This window comes from Ahaetulla prasina, chromosome 4, assembly GCF_028640845.1.
Source record: "Ahaetulla prasina isolate Xishuangbanna chromosome 4, ASM2864084v1, whole genome shotgun sequence".
Classification (NCBI taxonomy): Eukaryota; Metazoa; Chordata; class Lepidosauria; order Squamata; family Colubridae; genus Ahaetulla; species Ahaetulla prasina.
The window spans coordinates 53,964,195-53,985,907 of NC_080542.1; the positions used below are offsets into that span (position 1 = coordinate 53,964,195).

General features: G+C 39.4%; 1 protein-coding gene across 2 annotated transcripts; it reads right to left on the minus strand.

Moving 5' to 3' along the window:
• Positions 1-1,542: 1,542 nt before the first annotated feature.
• Positions 1,543-21,340, minus strand: PLEKHH3 (pleckstrin homology, MyTH4 and FERM domain containing H3). 2 transcript variants are annotated; one of them, XM_058182266.1, is made up of 11 exons: positions 20,958-21,337; positions 13,620-13,678; positions 11,931-12,016; positions 11,628-11,822; positions 11,154-11,311; positions 9,960-10,068; positions 9,269-9,566; positions 5,422-5,632; positions 4,959-5,174; positions 2,933-3,159; positions 1,543-1,800 (listed from the first exon to the last, which is right to left on the minus strand). In XM_058182266.1, exons 1-9 carry the CDS (start codon positions 21,105-21,107, stop codon positions 5,166-5,168), a joined length of 1,275 nt encoding a protein of 424 aa, XP_058038249.1. In that variant the 5' UTR covers positions 21,108-21,337; the 3' UTR covers positions 1,543-1,800; positions 2,933-3,159; positions 4,959-5,165. The 2 variants fall into 2 exon arrangements, with proteins under 2 accessions (XP_058038249.1, XP_058038250.1); XM_058182267.1 differs by lacking the exons at positions 9,960-10,068; positions 11,154-11,311 and having other exon boundaries at positions 20,958-21,340.
• Between the last annotated feature and the right edge of the window lie 373 nt (positions 21,341-21,713).

Sequence of the window (21,713 nt, forward strand, 5' to 3'; positions counted from 1 at the left end):
TTTATTCTTCTGTTGCTTACCTGCCACAGTCCTTCTGTTGTCCTTGTCACTTTAAGGTGATCATCTGGGAGTTGGGACCAATTTTTAATACTTGTTTTATTCCCTTTTTAGAGTTCTGCTTAATTTCCCCCCCCCCATCTTTTCTCCTCTCTGAAAGTAGCTAGTAAATCCTGTGTTGAAAAGGGAGAGTTTTATACCAATTCCATATTTCTCCCAGACTTATTATAGTCTTGCTTAAGAGCCAGAATACCAACAGCTAACTGACAGAAAAACCTATGATAGACTGGGTTGGTGGAGAAATATCCTTTTTATGCTTTCCTGCCTAATGGAATACCAGAAAGAAAAGTATGTGAAGAAGCCTGGGACTGTGCCTACCTGCCTGCCTGCCAATCAACATGATAGTTTTCCAAAAACAGAATGGGACCAGATTTGTTGAGGGGAGAATCTGGCCAAAGAAAGATTAGAAAGTAACCCAAAGCATTCTCTTTATGTGGAAAATAGTTCAATTCATTTAGAAGCATTTTTTCTTTTTGCTTTTAAAACATTCATAATTTCTGGATTCCTGTGGAAAGAATATAAGTAGGTTATGTTGTTCACTATTTATCTACATCTGTGAGGGAACCTTTACCTTTATTTATCTAACAGAGAAGGTACAAGTGCTTGGAAAAACAGGTTCGTATTCTTTGGCTTTAATGTATAGGGTTTGCAGCCATCCTTTTAATATATCTTGATCAGCAACACCACACAATAAGGCTACAGGTAGTCTTTGACTTACAATAATGGAACCCACTACTAATCACATGTTGTGACAGTCATTAAGGTGCCCCATGATTGCCTTAACAAACCCAATCCCTGCTCTCCCCATTGGTTATCAAATGAACCAAGGGGTACTTCAGTGGTGGGGGAGGTGCTGGGATACCTACTGCAGGCCAAGCCTGCATTGCAGCACTACTCCATTTCCCATATGGCCTGCCCTGAGTACTCCCCTGCTCCAAAGAAGCCCATGCTCTGCTTCCTATCCAGCTGGGTCTGCACTCTCCTCATAGTTTGTCACTTACCATGTATACTTCCTATAATGAGGCCACAATCTCCTAATATGCAGTGAAGCTGCGAGGCAGACAAGCCAGCTTTTCTTCTCAAATATAATGTCCAGAATGCAATTCATAAGGGCAGGAAGACTGCCAACACCCAAATTTTGTTTACCTAACACAGGACTGCTGCAGTGCCTGTAACTTTAGGCAGGGGATGTAAGTCCCTTTGTTTAGCATTGTCATTATTCAGTTGCTGAATGCATGATCTTTAAATCGAGGACTACCTCTAAATAATAATTATTTATCCCTTAATTCTTAAGAGACAATGACAGGAAATGAAATAATGGCTCTGGCTAGTTTCAATATCTTTTGTTTGATAGACTTTGTCAGTAGGAATAGTGTGCCAGGTATCATCCAGATGAAGAAAAGGGACATGAAGAGTAAAATTGTTCAGCTATCTTTGTAACAAAGAGGTTTTTTTTATACACAGGAGACAAGGAGACAGTTTGTATAAAACGTATTTAATCAGAACAGATGTGGAAAACAGAATTCCTCTGAATAGAAGACATAGTTTATCAGCTCCTTAGGAGCAAACAGTATCATTATTATTCTTTTCAAATGAACAGAATATATGATGATCCAAGACACCTGACAGGATACCTAGGAGTCAACTCAAAATTCTACCACTGGTATTTTGGGGAATATTTCCCTGTTCATGTGATTACTGGGAGTTCTTGATGTTGAACATGCTTGTCTGTTGATGCTGCATCTGAAAAAAGAAAACAACAGGTCTGATACACTAGGGTCCTCCCAGCATATAACTGCCAAAATTAAAGAAGGATTGGTACACATCCTTCCAGTCAGAAAAGCTGGAGAAATGTTAAGGACACAGAACGTATAGAAATGAATACCAGAACTGTCTATGGAACTTAGTTTGCTTCAATCAACCTGCATGCATAGTTAAATTAGAAACCTAGTAAGAATACGTTTTTGTTCAAATTTGCCAAAGTTGGGTAAAACCAACTTGCCATATTAAACAAACCACATATGGGGTTTATATACACTAAGTTCAAGCAACCAAGTTCTTATACTTCTATGTTAAATATTGAACATATGCATTAATCAAATGTCGCACACTGTAGTACAGCTGGGTTCAAAATGCTACAGGAGTGCAGAGCTTTTTGTCTTCAACACCCCTGCATACTGATCCCTTTTCTCATACTGAACAGACTTCCATCTTCTTGTACAGATGTACAGATTGTTAACTGAAAGAACTTGCATATGTTTTTTAAAAAGTTAGACTAGGATAAATAATGTGTACCACCTACATTAATTCATCCGTATCAAATTTCTGTAACAGTCTCAATACATAGTAAGGACACGATGGTAACTACTTACCAAGAACAGCACTTCAGTTATAGATTGGCATTATTTCAAAGTCAAATAACTTTTTTCGACTTTCCCTGCTGGGTACATAGTGTGGATGACAGAAGTTTGATCACTTAAGCAATATGGGCCTATTGTATTTAGGAATATTATGCAGCTCATCTGAAAGTCCTAAAGGTTAGCCTTCCCCTAGGTGTAGAACAAATTGATTCAGGGTTTGGGACAAGATACATTGGCTAACTATGTATAAAGGTGGAGAAACAGTGAATGTTTGCAGCAATACATTAATTAAAGCAAAACTTGCCCATCAAGAGATATTAAAATGAAATCATGCTATCTAAGTTGCCTCTGGACAATTTTCATATGCATCAACTATTCCTAATAGAAAGAAGAATTCCTGGTCCTAATTAAAACCCTAACCAAACTCCTAAAATATTTCTATGTGCCCTTTCACATAAGTAGCTTTGTCCAAATTGGTACCAATCTATTTTCATATTCTCCATGGAGTAACTCACCTGAAAATACCCTGGAAAGGGCAGAACTAATTTTTTTCCAGACTTGTTCAAAGAGGCTTCCATGATCTTCAGTTGTCCCGTACTTCATTTCTTCTGATTGTTCATGATGGCCCATATCAGAAAAATAGTCTTCAGGGTACCACTGTGCAGATGTTCTTGCTTCTCTATTTATTGCTTGGCCAAAGAAGATCCAAAGACCAACAGACAGTGCCCTAACAAAAAAGATCCTGGAGATAGATAATAGTATGTAGTTATATGATGCTGAAGATAGTAGGACATAAGAATAAAGCAGGTTAATATAAAACAGCTGGCTGAAGCAGAGACATAGCAAAGTTGCCCTTCAAATTCTGAGTGTCTCGTTAAAGATAGGATACTACTATTGGTGGACAGTTTATATGGCTGAAACAACAAACTGGCAGAAGATGCATGTTAATTTTGGAATAAAATTCTCCACTTTGGGCTTGACCTCTCACACAGGATGACCTTATTTCCAGCATTAAAAAGCAGTGCACACTGCTGGCTGTTGCAAAGGATTTAACTCGCATTGAGACACCCTTGTAATTGAACGATAGTTTCATAAGTTTCCAATATAATGCCTGCCCACCATAGCTACACCTTTAGGTAAGAAATTGGGGTAGGGACAGACATCTCCTTATATTTTCTACTATTTCAAAGTTAACAATTTCTGGCTTACAGAATGCACTGTTTCCAAATTGTAGCTTTAAATTCTTGCAAACTTGAATTTTTATTTTGCTTAGTTCTGTCCCAACTTGACAAAGGGAGGCTCCTCTGTTGCAAAAACATGCTACAAAAGCCGAGGTGGCACAGGGGTTAGAATGCAGTACTGCAGGTGTTCTGTCTCCTCCCGGCCTCAGCTGGCTAAACGAGCCAGTAATTGAGTTCACGGCTGCTTTCAGTCCTGGCAGGGAATCTGCAGCTGCCTGCCAAAGTCTCCCTTTTATCTTGGGGTTGTCAGGCAACCAGGAAGTCAGCAGTCCAGGCCGAATGTTCAGCTCAATTCTCCAAGAGTCAAAGAGTTCAGCTCACTCCTCCACAAGTCAAATAGTTCAGCTCAATTTTTGCTTGTCATGGAGCAGAAGAGCAGTCAGGGCTGCTTTTATACTCTGTGGGGTGTGGTTCCGTGACTCAGCACTTCCTAGGCCTGCCCCACCTCTGCTTCTGTTGTTCCCGCCTGTCCTGCCTACGAAACCTAGGGTCCAGCCAGGCTTGATTGCCATCAGCCGGGTCTGGAGGCGTGGCCTGGGGGGGAAGAGTCAGGGGATGGAGGCCTCGTTATCTCCTCCACCTGGCCTGCCTCTGGCTCCTGGAGCTGAGCCAGGGAAGCCGGTGCTCCAGAGGTAAGTCCTGATGGCCCTTCCCCCTCACTTTCCGAGTCACTTTCTGGCAGGGGGCCCGGCTCGGGGGGCGCAGACACAACAGCAGACTACTTCTGCTGACTGCTGGCTGCCTGAAATTTGGAAGTTCCAATCTCACCAGGCTCAAGGTTGATTCAGCCTTCCATCCTTCCAAGGTGAGTAAAATGGTTGGTTGCAGATTGTTGATGGCAATATGCTGACTCTGTAAACCGCTTAGAGTGATCTGTAAAGCACTGTGAAGCGGTATATAAGTCTAAGTACTATTGCTACTCTTAACTATGTATTCCTTCATTCATCTATTTTATACAACCACCTCTCAAATACATTATTTGTTGCCCAATAATGCTTAAAAACAAAATACAATATAAAAATGATAAATAAAACCTACACCTGGATCCCTTACGGATGGGACCCAGATCACGCCTCTTCTGAAGAATCTAATGGGATTGATAGACGTAATTGGAAATAGATGGTCCCTCATATAAGCCAGTCTGATGCCATAATGGTTGCTGCAGCCAGACAGGCTCCAAGACCTTGCTTTTTTTTTTCTTTTCCCAATCAAGATTCTAAACATACTGTCAATTCTTGATCCTTTTTTTCAATTTAGCTATAACTGACACACATATTTTATGGGGATTTTTTTTTCATACCTGATAAAAATATTTAATACATTCTTTGAACAGGATTGCTTATGCTGCCAGTTCTCCATGTGGAAAATAAGTAAGTTGGGGATATAGGTCACACCCAAATGCAACATCAGTTCTTGAGTCACCTGGGATAAGGTGACAAAGGGGGGGATGACAAAAGGCCTAGTAATGTCCAGTAGGAAAGTACTCAGTGCTGCAAACGTCACGGTGTCAAACATGCTGAAGAAAGATAAACGGAATGAGGGGAGGAAAAAAAATGATTTAGCAATTTATATGGAGAATGAAAAGCCAAATCTGATTGTTCTACCAGACTATATAGTTAAATGACACGATATAAGACTAACTCTTGGCTGTTGATAAGAAACTAGAGTTGTAGAACTTGCTGTTTCCAAGAGGAGATAGAAGTCATATTACTAGTATCAGTTAGACCCTTTTTTGCATCCCACCTATTAAGCAATCCGCTCACCTTCTGGGCTGTAGCATTAGATGTGATGGCTACATAACAGGTAGTAGTAGTATCAGGACAATGCGTTGAGTTTGGGATTTCCTGGCTTCCTATTAGTGTTGCAATCTCATCCAAGGAGGGCACACACTCCCGCCCTTTGCTTTTGTGCAGGGCTTGTGTGATTAAATGTCCATAGTGGGTCACTGGTGATCTTGGGAACATTTTCTCCATCCTATTAGGTCAGGAAAGATATAGTATTAAGTGAGTGATTCCATTAAGTTTCATTAATAAGAATACTGCACTGACTTCCCTCCAAGATGGCATGCTGAGTGGTGGTGGTGGTGGTGGTGGTGGATTTGTTTCTCCTGCCAACAAACTACTGCTTTTATTTATTTATTTTATTTTATTTTGTCAAATACATACTAAATAATATATATATATATATATATGTTTTCTGAGGTTTTCGCGGGTGTTTGTATGTAGGTCTTTGGTTATTCGGGTTTTCTCCCGCGTAAAATTGGAAGTGTCTTGGCGACGTTTCGACGAAGTCTCATTTGTCATCTTCAGGCTTCAGCTTCGTGCATTGCTCCCAGAAGCACGAAGCTGAAGCCTGAAGATGACGAATGAGACTTCATCGAAACGTCGCCAAGACACTTCCAATTTTACGCGGGAGAAAACCTGAATAACCAAAGACCTACATATATATATATATATGTATGTATGTATGTATGTATGTATGTATGTATGTATGTATGTATAAGCATGAATTGAATACATAAAATGAATACAACTAAAGGGAACATTAGGACAGGGACGGTAGGCACACTGGTGCTCTTATGCACGCCCCTTACAGACCTCTTAGGAATGGGGTGAGGTCAACAGTAGACAGTCTTAGGTTAAAGTTTTGGGGATTTTGGGATGAGACCACAGAGTCTGGTAGTGCATTCCAAGCATTAACAACTCTGTTACTGAAGTCAGATTTTCTGTAATTGAGATTGGAGCAGTTCACTTTAAGTTTGAATCTATTGTGTGCTCATGTATTGTTGTGGTTGAAGCTGAAGTAGTCATTGACAGGAAGGACACTGTAGCAGATGATTTTATGAGCTATGCTCAGGTCATACCAAAGGCTGCGTAGTTGTAAATTTTCTAAACCCAGAATTTCAAGTCTGGTGGCATAAGGTATTTTCTTGCGAGCAGAGGAGTGGAGGACTCTTGTGAAAATATTTCTGGATGCGCTCAATTGTATTAATGTCTGATATGCAGTGTGGGTTCCAGACAGATGAACTGTATTCGAGAATTGATCTAGCAAATGTTTTGTATGCTCTGGTTAGTAGTGTAATCTTACCGGAGAAGAAGCTACAACTCTTAATGCCTTTTTGGCGATGTTGTTACAGTGGGCTTTGGCACTTAGATCATTTGATATGAGTACTCCAAGGTCCTTGACAGAGTGAGGGTCATCTACAAGGTCATGTTCACCTAGCTTGTATTTTGTGTTCTGATTCTTTTTGCCAATGTGTAAGACAGAGCATTTGTTGGTTGAGATTTGGAGTTGCCAATGTTTTGACCATTCCGACACAAAGTCAAGGTCTTTTTGAAGGGTAGCAGCATTGTTGGTAGTGTTAAATAGTTTAACATCATCGGCAAAGAGAACACAGTTACTTATAATATGATTATATTATATTATTATATGAATATATTTTGTTGCCAAAGCAAGTGCCTTGGCTGCCAGCTCATATGGGAGCAGTTAGGAATGCACCCAAGATGATTCTTGGACACTCATGGACTCTCCTGGGGAGAGGAATCCCAGAGGTTGCAATTCCTAGTAGGGGCAGTTGGAGTTGCAGTGTCCCTTCAGCTGTTTGCTTTTTAAAGTTTTATTGTTTTAATTCTTATTTTTAAAAGTTAATTGACTGGTTGAAGGCTGATTTACTCTAATCACATGCCGGATTTTAATATTAAATTTCCTTCCTTGCTTTACTGTTTTTGTTTTTGTTTTCCGCTCTGAGCTACTTTGGCTTTTTTTATGAAGCTTTCTGAGTAAACTGACCAGACTGGATTCACATCTACATGGGATTTTACTACAGAATTAACTTTTAAAAAGCTCTGGTCTGTATTTTTTCTTTTTAAATTTTTGATGGAACTTTTTCTTTTCCTTTTTTTTCAGTGTTCTATGTGGCCATTTTGTTGCAGTAAATCCTTTTTATTTTTGAAAGAATTTATTTTCTTTAGTTGTATAAGTTCAAATACAAGAGAGTCTGCCTTATATTAAAAATGCAGATAATGCACCAGGTTAAAGATAAAGTCTGGTGGCTATCTTCACAGAAAAACTATTTTTTAATCTACAACTGCAAAACCTTTAGTTGAAAGCTTAATAAAATTACCTGCAATTCAAATCAACCTAAAGAGAATACCCTTCCAAGCCAGACCAACAGATGGATGGACTGGAATCTAAGTTTATGCTGGCAGATTTGAAGAAGGAGCAGTTTGGCTGGAAAGCAGGAGGCCTGTTGCAGAAATTTGAAGATCTGGATTTTACAGATTTATAATTGGCAAATTTGATGACTAATCAACTGGATTCTGTTAAGAAGATGGAGTTATCATACCATATTGTTAAATAATTTGGATGAGATTTTCCTGTGAAGATGGATTAATTTTTGAAAATGGATTTATTATACCTAACCAGACAAAAACTTTATACCTTGGTAAACAGTGATACTGCTTCAACAATAGATATGGTAGAGATATTTACAGCAGAGGTTTAGGACATTGGAAAATATTGTTCCAATTGTTCCAAAGAACAATTGGGAAAACTTCCACTAAAAATCTTAAGGGGAAGTTTTATTACAAAGAACCAAATGAAGATACTTGATCCTGAATGGATCAGAGATAATGATTGTGGGAGATAAGCAGCCATTGTAGACTTTCTATGAGTTAAATACAATGACAGATTGTTAACAAAGGGCTTTGAAGTTTAACTTTGCTGTTGATTTACCTGTTAACTATTTTGTTTCTACCTATAGTAAATAGATGTAGAAGTTTATAGACCGTGGGCCTGCTTCAGAAGGGGGAGAAACTAGGACTGTTGCAATATATTTGTCAGTAATCAAACAGAGAGGATAATAATTGTACATTTTTGTTTTTTGTCCTTTTTAATGCACATGTTTAATGTTCTGTCCATTTGGGGGTTTTTTTGTTGCTTTTTTTTTCTGAATTTGTATTTTAACTTTTTGAACAAAATTTTTTTTGGGTGGAGGGCATATTTCAGGGTTTTAGAGGCTCCTGCTGGACTGAAGCTGTTTTACAAATACTGTTCATTAAACATTCTGAATCAAATTGAAGAATAAAGAAACAGATATATAAAGAATATTGCACCTACAAAGAAATTCCTTCCAAAGGTCTGTCTTGCACATTGCTCAAATATGTCAAATGAATTATCTTTCTAATCCACTTCCTGCCTACTAGACCATAAGCAGACTTAATGGAAATTTATTGGCAACTGGAACTATGTTGTCTCTGAACACATTAAAAAGGGAGGGACTTTTATTCACACCCTTGTGAATAAGAGCTCCTGCATATAGAACAAGGAAGGATGTTGAACACAGACACTCCTCCCCCCCTTTCACTTCCCTCAGATTGGGTGAAATAGTTTTTGCCAGTTGCTCTGCATTCAATTTGTGACCAAAGTTTGTGACCATAGTATTTCATTAAGAATGGGAACTCATGGCCATCCAACTGTGGCTGAACTACAGCTACCAGCAGCTGATGGTGAAGGATGTTTGGAGTTGTAATTCCTCAACAGGTGGAATATCCTAAGTTTCCACTTCTGCATTAGACATGTTTTGCAATGTTTCCCATTTCCCTGGCTCACCGCTGCAGATGCAGATGCAAATAGCAGAGTATAGGCACAGAAGGTATAAATGTGTAGCTCATGCACACAAGCAGCTGCCAATAGCGCAAATCTGTGGGTGCCCCTGGAATAGGTGGCTCTGTTGTCTGTTTCACCAGTTGGCAGAATATTTCATCCACCAGGGCTGGAAGGTCATGGCAAGTTTGCAGCACCCCCTGCATGAGAAGGATTGGATCTCGCAATTCTTCAAGCTGTTGTAGTGAATGGAAGAGTTTGACAGCTTCATCACGAAGCCCTGCATAACCTTGGCCACCCTGAGCTGCAAAATTGGGCAAGGAGGGGAAGAAGATAAGAAAACAACAATTAGGTACTATGCATTTAAGATCTGTTTAAGCTCTTGCTCTCATTTTCTCCTCAGTAGGCAGAAAACTGGAATATTTCATGCACAGTTTGTATTTAGGTCAATACTTTAAATATTGAGTGGTATGGGACTTATTTTTATTTAAATTCAATACAGTTGATATAATAATGATTAAATATTTAACAATGTTTCCTTTCTAGTTTCCTTTAAATTTTAGTGGGGTGGTGAGTTTTGGAGGGTACCTCAAGGCCATGCTCCTGAAAAACCACAAGCAACACAACTTTAGCATATAACAAATAATGAAGTCAATAAGTTAAGGATTCTGATTCCTAGCCAAGAAACACTACCCACCTGCATAAGGGAAGGGCAGAAGAGGTGCATAAATTGGGCCAGCTGTATAACATAGGATGGGATTATTGCGATAAATTTGATCCAAGATTTCTGGGCTGTTGTGGTTCTCCTGCAATAAAGCAGAAAATGGGGGGAGGGGAGAGAGAGAGATCTAATCTATATTTCTACTCATTAACATCAGGTTCTTCATGAACCTTCTTCATTTATAGAACTAAGGTCCAATCTCATTTCCAACATAGCACCTTCCTAATGTGCTTCCTTAGCAGAATGTGCTAAGATGGCTGTTGTCTTTGTAAAGGGCATGACATTTCAGTAATTGCCATTATTTGTGATTGACTCAGAGGCTTCAAGAACCTTCCAATCTCCATCTGTATTTTATAGTAGAAATCTTAGGAGGCATGGATAATGTATATATATAATAGTACAGCTATGGAGATTAATTAAAATTAAATAACAAAAATACAAGTAGCCCTCGATTTATTCATTTATTTGAAGTTACAACAGAACTGAAAAAGTGACTTATGACCATTTTTCACATTTATGATCATCGCAGCATCTCCATGGTCATGTGATCAAAATTCAGACACTTGGCGACCGATTCATATTTATGACATTTGCAATGTCCCAAGGCCATGTGATACCCTGAGACCTTTTGACAAGCAAAATTAATGTGGAAGCCAGATTGACATAACAACCTTGTTACTAATTTAAAAATTCTAGTGATTCATTTAACAATGGTGGTGGGAAATGTTGTAAAATGGAGGAAAACTCACTTAGCAATGTTTCGCTTAGCAACAGAAATGTTGGCCTCAATTGTCATATGTTGAGGGCTATCTGTATCATTACACTTACAAATAACTTACTGAAATTTAATTTAATGAATATTCATAGCACTTTTCTGAACAAGAACTGCTCACTGCCATATGGTTTTTAAAAGTAAATATCAAAATATTTTAATGAACTTAAAATGACACTGAAATCAAAGCTATCAATTTAACCATAAAGGACTGAGTTCTTGGCCCACTCAAAACATTGCATGTGATTAACTTTTTCTGCCCCCACTTCAGAGAAAAATCATTGCATGTTTCCCTTGCCTATTTCTGTCAAAATTCTCTCCCAGATCCCTATTGCTAGTTAACCATGCTTCCATTCCTACTCCCAATGGCATGTCCTTGTGCTCATTCGGTTCCTCACCTCAATGTCACTCATGAGGAGCTGTGTGGGGGTCTGCAAAGGGGCCTTGCTGATGATAACCTTCTGCAAAGCACAAACCCAATGTACAGCTTCATTTAAGTGTTCTGTATAGAGTCGGTAGCAGTGCTTTCTGCCAAAAACTGTCACTGCCCAGTAGCCTGCAGGAATGGGAGAGAGAAGTACTCATATATAATTAACATAAAGATAATCATAGATAAGTAAAAGGAAATTTGACCTACTTTCTTAAAATGCCTGGGTTATATTTTTACTATGTAAAAAGGGGGTAAAAATTAAAAATGCTTCTCAAATAAATCTATGGACTATGGATATCTTAGTGGCTGACCACAGCCTGGTAAGAAAACTCAAAAATCAAGCGTTTGCTGAAATCATTCATTCCTGTTGCCACAAAGAAGCTACAATGGTATTAAAGCTGAGCACAAAATTCTTTAACCATGCAAAAGCTGCAATCTTTACCTGTTTCCTTATAGGTTTGCTTGTCAGGCCACAGCACAGAGCAGAGGCTGGTGAGAACAAGGGATCCAAGGCGTGGGGCGCTCACTTCACACCCGCTGTAGTAATCTAGAGAATCCTCTGTCAACACAAACCAGTATTTCCGAGGACGCAGCCAGGGAGTTTTAATACCTCCTCGAACCTCTCTCTGCAACCAGCCTGGAAGATTAAAAAAAAAGCTGAGTATCTTCAGATTTAAGATCGTTAGATTAGATTTTTTTTAATTTAAAAGGGAAGGGGAGGAGAGAAACAAATCTAAGTTCCCACCTTTCACAATAGCATCAGGTTCATGTTGCATCCTTCCACAGTTCTCTGTGATAAGACTGTGTGTCTCTTCAGTCACTGGCAAAGACCTGAAGACAGCAAACAGAGAAGAAACAACAGGCAGACCTACATTAATACAAATGAAAGGAGACTGATTGATCTTTCCTTAAGAGTAGACCCATCTCTTTCAGTTCCACCTCCCCGCAAAAATCCAATTTGCTGGGATCCTATTGTTCTCTATCTCAATCTATGGATTTTCATTAGATGTATCAGGGGCCACCACGGATTACAGCCAGATTTTAAGTCATAAGAGCAACTCTGTATTACCAACACACCTAGTTTTACTAATATGAACCTGAGAACTTTTGGAAAACCTTCAGGTGCTTTCTCAATGGATTCTCATTTCTGTACATTTATATTCTTATATTGGGGTATAATTCCCAAGCCACCTCCCTTTTTTTAATAAGGAAAGAGGGAGAATATTGCCCCCACCCCCAATCCCTTTTCTTCCATAGTTCTGGGAAACCGGTCTGAGATTTTGCACTGTTAACCTCAGACTAAAAATAAGCTGTTTATATAGAAGGGTTGCCAAGAATTTGGGAAACGAAGGAGCTCAGCTGAGGAGAGGATGCTGACTGGATTGCCTGAGATGAGTGGGGAAAAGATATAGAAAGAGCGAGATCTTGGCATTTGTGCATCGGAGAAAAGGGGGGGGGGGAGGAAAGAAAGAGAAGAGAATTCCTCCTCCTCCTCCCTTTTCATGTTTCTTTATAGCATACTGTTATAAACCCCACAAATTACTGCAGATAAGCAAATTTGTCTCTGCAGGCGTTCATGGCATTATCTACTATTTTTCTATTTCTATTACCACAATTACCTAAATGTCCTAATACCACAATTAGGCTTTGGGGCTCAAGTAAGAATTAAGTACATTTCCAGGTTCTTCTTATGTCCTCCCCTCTGACATCTCCCTGCTTCTGTCTCATTCCCCATCCCTTTCTCCCAGCAACCTCCTGGAGCAGAATTCTAGTGGCCTCAGCCTCACAAAAAGAATCTTCTACTTCCCTCTCCTTTTTCCCAGGCCCACCTTGGCAACAGATAAGAAGCAAGAATCACTCGCCCAAATAGTTACTTCCTGCCTGGCTATGCCTGATTCCAGCTGGGAACTATTAGCTCTGAAGCAGAGTTGGAAATGTGTGGGTCACCAGGCAGAATTCTTTCCATGGATTTTTTTGGCTTTCCAGCCGAGAACAAACAGAAAACATCAGGATCGAACAGATACACTTGGAAGGTATTAATTTGGTCTTAGGGGAGACTTGGGAATTATACCCAATACTAGGGTTGAACCCTAAAGTGCGAAGTAATCATGAACATTATGTTTTCCAATTCTTTCTCCTCTTTTGGCTTCTCAGTTTAACAAACTGAAGCCTGAAGACGAAGCCTTTCTCAGAGGAAAACCATAGGGAAAGGAGGGATATGAAGTTTCTGGTCTGGAACAGAGGAAGTTTTAGAGGGGAAGTTTTAACATTTTAGAATGTTAAGAATCTCCCTTTCTTTTATGAGAACAATAGCCAGAAATATGACTTTGGCTAACATATAGCATTCTCCCATAAAAACACAGTATCTTCTCCCACTGCAATGCCAGTTGCCCTCTATTTCCCCCTGCCTCATATACAACTCTTTTATGCTCACCTTTCAGAACAACTGCTAGCACGACTGGGTTGAGTGAGGTTCACTTGCAAGGTAGAGTCCTGGGGAAAATGGGGTGCATAGAGAGAGAAAGAGAAAGAAGAAGAAGGTCATCAGTTTTTTTTCAGAATTGAACGTAAAAGGCATGAGAGTTAAATTTAAGGAAAATGAGGGCAGAAGACACTCTGGAAGACTTAGAAATTAGAATTCCAAAATAGATAATATGTTATCCTGTAATTTCATCATTTATGTGTTAAAAAGTAAGAGGCTATTTAAACAGAAAATGGGAATGCATAAATAATATTCATACAGGCAGGACGCCTCCCAACCCTACAAGGAAGTAAATTATTAAATTGGAGCTTTCCCAGGCTGCCTCGTCTGCACTATTGCCCCTCCCAAGCCAGAGTCTGGCTAATCAACCTTCTCACATCCTGCAAATTGCAGCAGCTGAACAAGTTCCTGTATCCTCAGCCGACCTCGGTGTTGGGCTGCAGTCTCCTCAGAATTGCACAAGCACTCTGTTGGGTAAGATACAGCAAAAAAAAAAAAAAAGTCCTATTGTAGCCAAAGATCCCTTCCCCTGCAAGGGGAGAGGGGGAAGGAGCAGACAAGTCCTGACAGAAGACAGGAAGCTAGTCTCAGGCACTTAATTCATGCAAATTCCCTAATGCTGGCAAAAATTGTAAGCAAGTTTAAGATGCAGTTATGAGAATTTGGTGGAACTGTAGTATCTAAAACTTTGTACAGTCTAGACACAGTCCCAAAAGGTGCCCCAAATAAAAAAATTATGCTGGATTTGTTGTAAACTGCAAGGGAGGGAGGAGAGAGAGAGGAGAGAGAGAGGGGAGAGAGAGGGAGGGATGGAGGGAGGGAGAGAGGAACGAGACTATATATAAAGTCAAACTGGAAGGCAAAAAGTAGGGGGCTACTGCAACAGGTATTGAGTAATGGACAGGACACCAACTGCCCTGTGGCATTTTAACACCTGTTGTAACTTGGCCCAAGTTGGCATAGATCGTCATGATCCTGTAAGACAGGGAGACTAGCAACCATCAACAGAGCATGGAAAGACTAAGCAACATCATAGCTGAAAAAAATAAAAATATCTAGGAAACAATTGCAAAAATTAATTTTCCCCTCATAATTCACTTCTAAAAATTGTATTCTGGACTGCAGATATGGCTGGATTATAAACTGTAAAATATGGTTTAAATTATGTCTGAGGCACTTAGCAAGGACTATAGAACTTTTATTATACTCTCACATGATGTTCTTGCTTGAAACCTAGCTTTTTGCAGTTATATGGTGCTTTTCACATTTCTCAGCCACAATTCTCATGTTTCAGTACCCCAGAACATCGAGACACCATGGAGCTTGTAACTGTTAATTCCATCTAACTGATTTTCAATATTTTCATTCTAGATGAGAAAGAATAGCATAGATTACTATTGACAGTTACATGCACATGTAGGGAGGGACAGTAGGGGAAAAAAAGAAAGAAATAGAAAGAGGCACTTCTGAAAACAGGCATGATATAAATGTCTTTATTATCACGAGCAAAAAAAAACATTGAAAAAAGCAAAGCATATCCAAACATTCATGGAATTAACTTTGCAACAGGCTAGCTTTGTTTGAATTAATTATTGAATTTGTAATTTGTAAGTGGACCAAAGCAAATCCGACATTTCAGTAATGCTGAATATGTACAACTTTACAATTCTTCAATTTTATAACAATGAATCAAAATCAAGAGTATATAGCATTATATCCTATTAAAATTTGATCATGTTCTGACTCTTCAACATTGTTCTTACAACTTGTAGAATACGAGGGTTGAAATATATGCTTCCTTCATTACCTGTTACCTTCCTGCTGCAGCCGGTTGACAGCCGTTTTATTTTAGGAGGCAGATATTCCTAAAAAAAGTTTCTGTCAGAAATGTACAGTAACTTATCTGGAATTCAATTCCCATCAATTAAAAAGAGAAATATGAAACTTTAAATCTTTAGGACGCTCTACAGATTTTCATTAAAACAATGAATGACATGGATCATACCTCTGATGCTAACAATGAAATAATGTGTGGCAGGAAAAGACTAGATGAGGAAAAATCTGACTGCTTACAGAGCAGTTTCCTCATCCTTGTCACTGCCATTATTTGCTTTCAACTCTTTCTCTATGTACGGTTCCCTCAACAACACTGAAATTAAACAGATAATGTTCATGCCCACTGGTAAAACAGCTGTTGCCCAGTTCTTACCTAAATGAAGATACCTGCCTGACAAAAGTATATTTATTGTTTGGGACTGTCGTCGCACAAGCTGCCAGCTCAGATATACAATACACATTTTCTCAGGCTCTGACATACAATCCACCTTTCAAGGCATGACTCTTGGTTGCATACAGATTATAAATAAAATAAATATCATCATGTCCAGCCTGACATGGACAAATGGCTGATGTTACACATTCAGCTTCCTTATTTGTACTGGGAACATCAGGCTTGACTTAGTCTGGCACCAAAAAATAGCTAGAAAAGGAGAGAATGTGCAATTTGTAACAACCCAGTACCATCTGATGGTCTACTGCGATCACTTTATTTTCTTTGTAACTTTTAAATTGGTGACCACAGCATTGATACTTGAACAGCTGTTATTTATCGTTAACAGCAATGAATACTTGCAATTTTACATTTGAATTTTTTAAAAAATGTGCAAGCTGTATTTTTCATTTTTTAAAAAAAGTTAAATTTGATTTTGTTCATATTTAATGGGATTGGTCTCAAAGAAGGAAGAAGGGGTGAATCTTATTTACACACAAACTTCTAAGTTACATGGCCAGGAGGTCGTGCTATGAAATTATGCTGCTTTCTTGTATTTTTATCATTCACTTGCTAGAAAGGCAGCACAGATTGTGAGAGCCCTACTTCTCTCTACAACAAAGTTAGGGAGTAGCATGACAGGTGAAGTTCCAGAGAAAAAGAAATGGTGACAGCAGGAACTGACAAGCTGCTACCCCAAAATAGGAGGTGGAGACAAAAGGGCTTAAGGGGGAGAATAGTAAAGCCTCCTCACAGGCTTAGCCATTCTATTACAGTTATGAATTCTGATTTATAAAATTCAGAGCAGCTTATACAAATACCCATGGCAGAGGGTTTTTGTAATCCGGGACAGAAAATTGCTTATCGGTAATAAAGATTATGGTGTAAAAATGTTTATTTTTAAAGTACCATAACTTCTCTTGAACCAGGATTTCTGTTGAAAAACCATTCATTCTTAGGATTTTAAAAAAAATGAACAGGAAATTAAAATAGACATCATTAAGCCTCAATTCAATAATCCCATTATTTGGAATTTTACACAGGAAAAGTGGAACAAAAACAGTGCATTGAAATTTAAATAAAGACTATATGCAGAATACTGAGATGAATGTACTTTTTTAAAAAAGCAGTAGTGAGTAAAATTATCAATAAATATAGAACAAGGAGTTCAAGTGGGAGAGTTGCTTCTGAGTCTAGATAAAGGCTATGTTTAAATAATTTATGCAATACCACAACACTAATTTTGTTAGGTAGAACTGTCAAGTAGAATTCTATAGGCTGTAAAATCCAAGAACTTTTATTTATCATGGAAAAAAATTCCTCTGATTATATCACAAAGCTAGAACATAAAACTTAAGTTAAAATCTACTGGAAGAGAATGCCTGACCAAAACCTCAAATCTTAAAGATTTATAGAGTATTGCCTTTCTACAATGGAAACAATGGCAGGAAGAAATTTTCCAAGGGTACAATAGCCTCCAAAGTACAAAAAAATAAAAGCTGACCTTTTAAGCAATTAGTATTGGTTGAAATAGCATATACACGTCAATGTATTTCCAAGTTTCTGATTAAAATTAAGAATCTATGTTTCCATTTGCTCCATTTTTCAGTTCTGCTTCCTGCGCTCCCCCCCCCCCAAAAAATATGGGGGTTGAACCAATGATCTATCCTATCTCAAGCATGGCAGACGCCCTCTGAATAAGCGATACTTCAGCATGCATAGTTGATAACCACTGCACAACTGACTTCAGTTTCTGATCTCTCCAACCTGACAAATGATAGACTCCCATTTACCAGAAGATCCTAGTAGCTTCATGCAAAAATCATTCGCAGATAGCACAGTATGAGCATATAATTTAGGAGTCAAAAAAGATAACAGCGGGTTAGTCATATATAATAAGTTAAATAACAAGCATGATATGGAGGGAGAAATATTCAGAATCTTTTTATTAACCTGGCAAAAGATTCAAAAGTAGCAAAAAAAAGGAGTCTTTAAATTACTGCATATTCAATTCAGCATAGATGCACCAGAAGACACAGTAGCCATGGATTTAAAATCAGTTTTCTTTAACTTGGTATTTATTATACACTCTAGAATACTATTCCTGTAATCCTCAGCCAGGCATTGATTTTAAAACAGGGCAATTTATGGGGGGAAAAGTCTTATCAGAGGGTCTCAGAGCAAAATCAAAATGGTAGTTTCAAAGGTAATCTTTTCCTTTCATATCAAGGAAGAGCGAAGGAGGGCTGTTGATTCTCAGAACTTTTTATTTGATCATTTGGAAATAGGAGGATGGATTGGGAGCTTATCCAGAATCACTCCTCATTTCAGCCCTGATATGGGCCCTTGTCAAGATTCTCAATTCTCAGAATAATCCTATTGTTGTGGTGGGTATAGACCTGGGGTGAAATCCAGCAGGTTCTGGAGAACCAGTAGCAGAAATTTTGAGTAGTTTGGAAAACCAGAAAATTCCACCTTTGGCTGGCCCCAGAGTGGGGTGGGAATGGATATTTTGCAATATCCTTCCCCTGGAGTGGGGAGGGAATGGGGATTTTGCAGTATCTTTCCCCTGCCACGTCTACCCAGCCACACCCATCAAGCCATATCATGGTCACCAAGCCATGCCCACAGAACCGGTAGTAAAAAAAATTGAATTTCACCACTGGTATAGACTAGATTTGGAACATTTGTTAATTGATCCCATGTGCTTCCCATGTTCTTGCTTGGAAGGATTAAGCAGCAAGACAATGTGGGGTTGAGGAGATGCTCCAAAAATAACATGCACCCAAATACCCCACCTCCCACTTGGCGCTTCCCTGTAGCATACTTTTAGCACAGGGCATCTTTGTCTCCTCATCCCCAACTTGCCATCAAAATATAGTTTCATAATTTCTCCTTAATTGGTGATTGGGGAACAATGGGGAAAGTAAAAGGGCACAGATCTGTTATACAGCTAAATGTAGGGGGATAGGCTGGCCGATCACCAGACCAATGATTCTCTGAAAACCAGGTGTTTTTTGTCTTCCGCCTTTGGAGTTCTGATAGCAGATTTGTAGAAAACAAAAGAACTCTAGGCCAGTTTCTTCTAGCAGCTATACTGAACTGCCTCAACATGTTATATCTCGTTCATCTTGACGATGCATTTTTTACCTAAGAAAGAACTCTTGAAAGAAAAACTCCCGGAAAAGAAAATGTATCCAGCACATCTGAGCTCTGAATTAAACTGAACTTTTTAAAGATCTCTTGGGGATTTAAAACTAGCCATCACTCCAGCCAGCCACCCACACCTCAATTTAGTTTTGTCAGAGAGGACAGCTTGGCCTTTTTACTGTGCCAAGAAGTGACGCCATGAAAAAAATTATCCAGACAAAGGAAAGATTTCCTTGGGGGCTGAATTTTTTCTGCCCTAGTATAGGCATCATCATGCCTTTAAAACATAGTTTCATTTGAACCAGAACTCAACAATCTGAACTTGATTGGAATGAGAAAGATTTTAGATATGTGGTAAAGCCAATGTTAAGTAGGTAGAAAGTATCTATGAAAAACTGTCTCTTGCAGTAGCCAAGAAAACCTAACGTAATTTCTGGAAATACACAGAGCTGTTAAGTGCTTCGTATTTGATTCCCAAAATCCAGTTTGGAGCAGAGTGCAAATATAGCAGCTATCTGTAACTCTAGAAAAGAACTCTAGAAAAAGATGTGACTACTTTAAAGAGCGCAAGAAGTCCTTGTTTGCATACCTGTGCAGACAGTTGGTAAATAAGAATGGAAGAAACAGTTCATCTTGCTAACTTGGCTACTTTTTTCTGAAGGGAGTGACCAGATTCAAATGGTGGTGGCAGAGGAATTTTCTTTCTGCTTATTAAAGGGAAAAGAACAGCAGAACAAAATACGGGGTGACAGACCCGAAGGCCTTGCTGTGAAAACTTTGGAAACATTCTGATGGGCTCTATATGCTAGCTGTTCATGCCAATCAACACTCAGCCTTTCTCTCCATCACTTTGAGGCTGAGCTCTTTGACCCTCTGTCATAATTAAAAGGAAACAAGGAAGAAATTCCAAGCATCCAAGGTAACAGCTTGTCCTATATAACTCATGGCACAAGCATTGCATAAATATGAGGAAACACTAATTTTTCTGCTCACCCAGGTCAGCGTACCACTCCTGCAATTGGATTAACTGAAAGGTGAAGGACATCTACCCCCCAACAGATTTTTCTGTTATAACAGCTTCAGTCAGCATAGTCCATTTTGACGGGTGATGGGAGTTACCATACAGCAACACTTAGAAGCTCACAGGTTCCCCATTTAGAAGTTAATTTGATTTATCTAAAGAAGTTTGAAAATGGAGAATGTACTGTAAATCCATCCATGGATAATCCAAACCTGATTTCGGCAATTAAAATTCTCAATTTATCTGTTATATACATTAGAAGAAAGGCAGTTAGCTACCGAGATATAATAAAATCCTTGTGGATTAACACTGAGAAAATCATGAAATTAGAAGAGGAAAAAAAGTAGGATGAGAATTAAAATAGCAACAACAACAGATAGAACTCCTCCACCAGAATAATAACATTTCTTCCAACAATGAATCTGAACATATGAAGGTATCTTATTAATGACAGCTATACTGTAATGCCAGTACATTTGAAAGACATTTGAAAGACATGAGGTTAGAAACAAGGCATGTTCCTTTGCAACTCATTAAAATAAAGAATGTTGGCCCACATTTAATCTGACTGGATTCAGTAAGTGAGCACATTCTAAATTAATACTTAGCGGTATTAGAAGACCTTCCAAACCGGAAAATTTTCCAAGGACCACTTTACTCTCTTTTTACTATTGCATCCTTAGTATTTACATAAGATCTTTTGAGTCCCCAGCAGAGGGGTGTGAAACGCATCAAGGCACGCATTTTCTTCCCAGACCACAAAAATGATAGTTTTTCCTTCTAGCTCTGGAAGGAAGTCCCAAAAGAATGTCCCAAGTTCTTAGGTTGCTCCCGCCAGCGCACAGCTCACCTCATCGCCTTGCCTGCGTAATTCAAAGGATTCTTCAACAACTTCGTCTTCACTGGCTACCCCCTTGCTTGCCTCACAGTAGTCACGTCGCAGCAAGGTGAAACCTTGCCTGCAGCACAGCAGCCACCATAAGCCGCCGGGGAATGGCATTCGTAGCTTAGGTCTGCGCAGTAAAAGCAGGGCAGGAACGAAGGAAGGAGGGAAGGAAGGATAAGGAAGGAAGGAAGGAAGGAAGGAAGGATTCGGCTGAGTTGGTTGAGGCGCCTTGGGCGCGCTTAGAGAAAGCTTAGAGAAACCTTTTGGCGCCTTGACTTAGCCGTCTGTTCAGCTTGCTTAACCGGGCTCTTGCCCCGCCACCGCTCTCTCCGCCCCAGTCCAGGAGCGGGGGAGGGACGCGGCAAGGCCCTGCCGGTTGCCCAAGAAAGTGCCACCCTTTCCGGGCGGGGGGAAGGCGGGGGCGGCGGCGGCATATTTCATCACGTGGGTTGGGTCGGCCGGGAAGGGACGGCCGGTCAGTCCTGGAGCGTTCTCTTTCCTCGCTCCCTTGGCTGGAAACGGAGCTGCAGTTGGCTGCCAACATTGAAATGCTTCATGAAAAGCATAAAGTATGTTCCAAAAACGTCACTGGGACAGGATGGTGTAGCATTTATTTCCCGGAGAATGGAAAGCGGAGGGCTGGAATGGAACGGGTACCAAGAGATCTGAAACTTTGCAGGGCAGCAGGAAACCCGGGACAATAAAAAGCATCATTCTTAA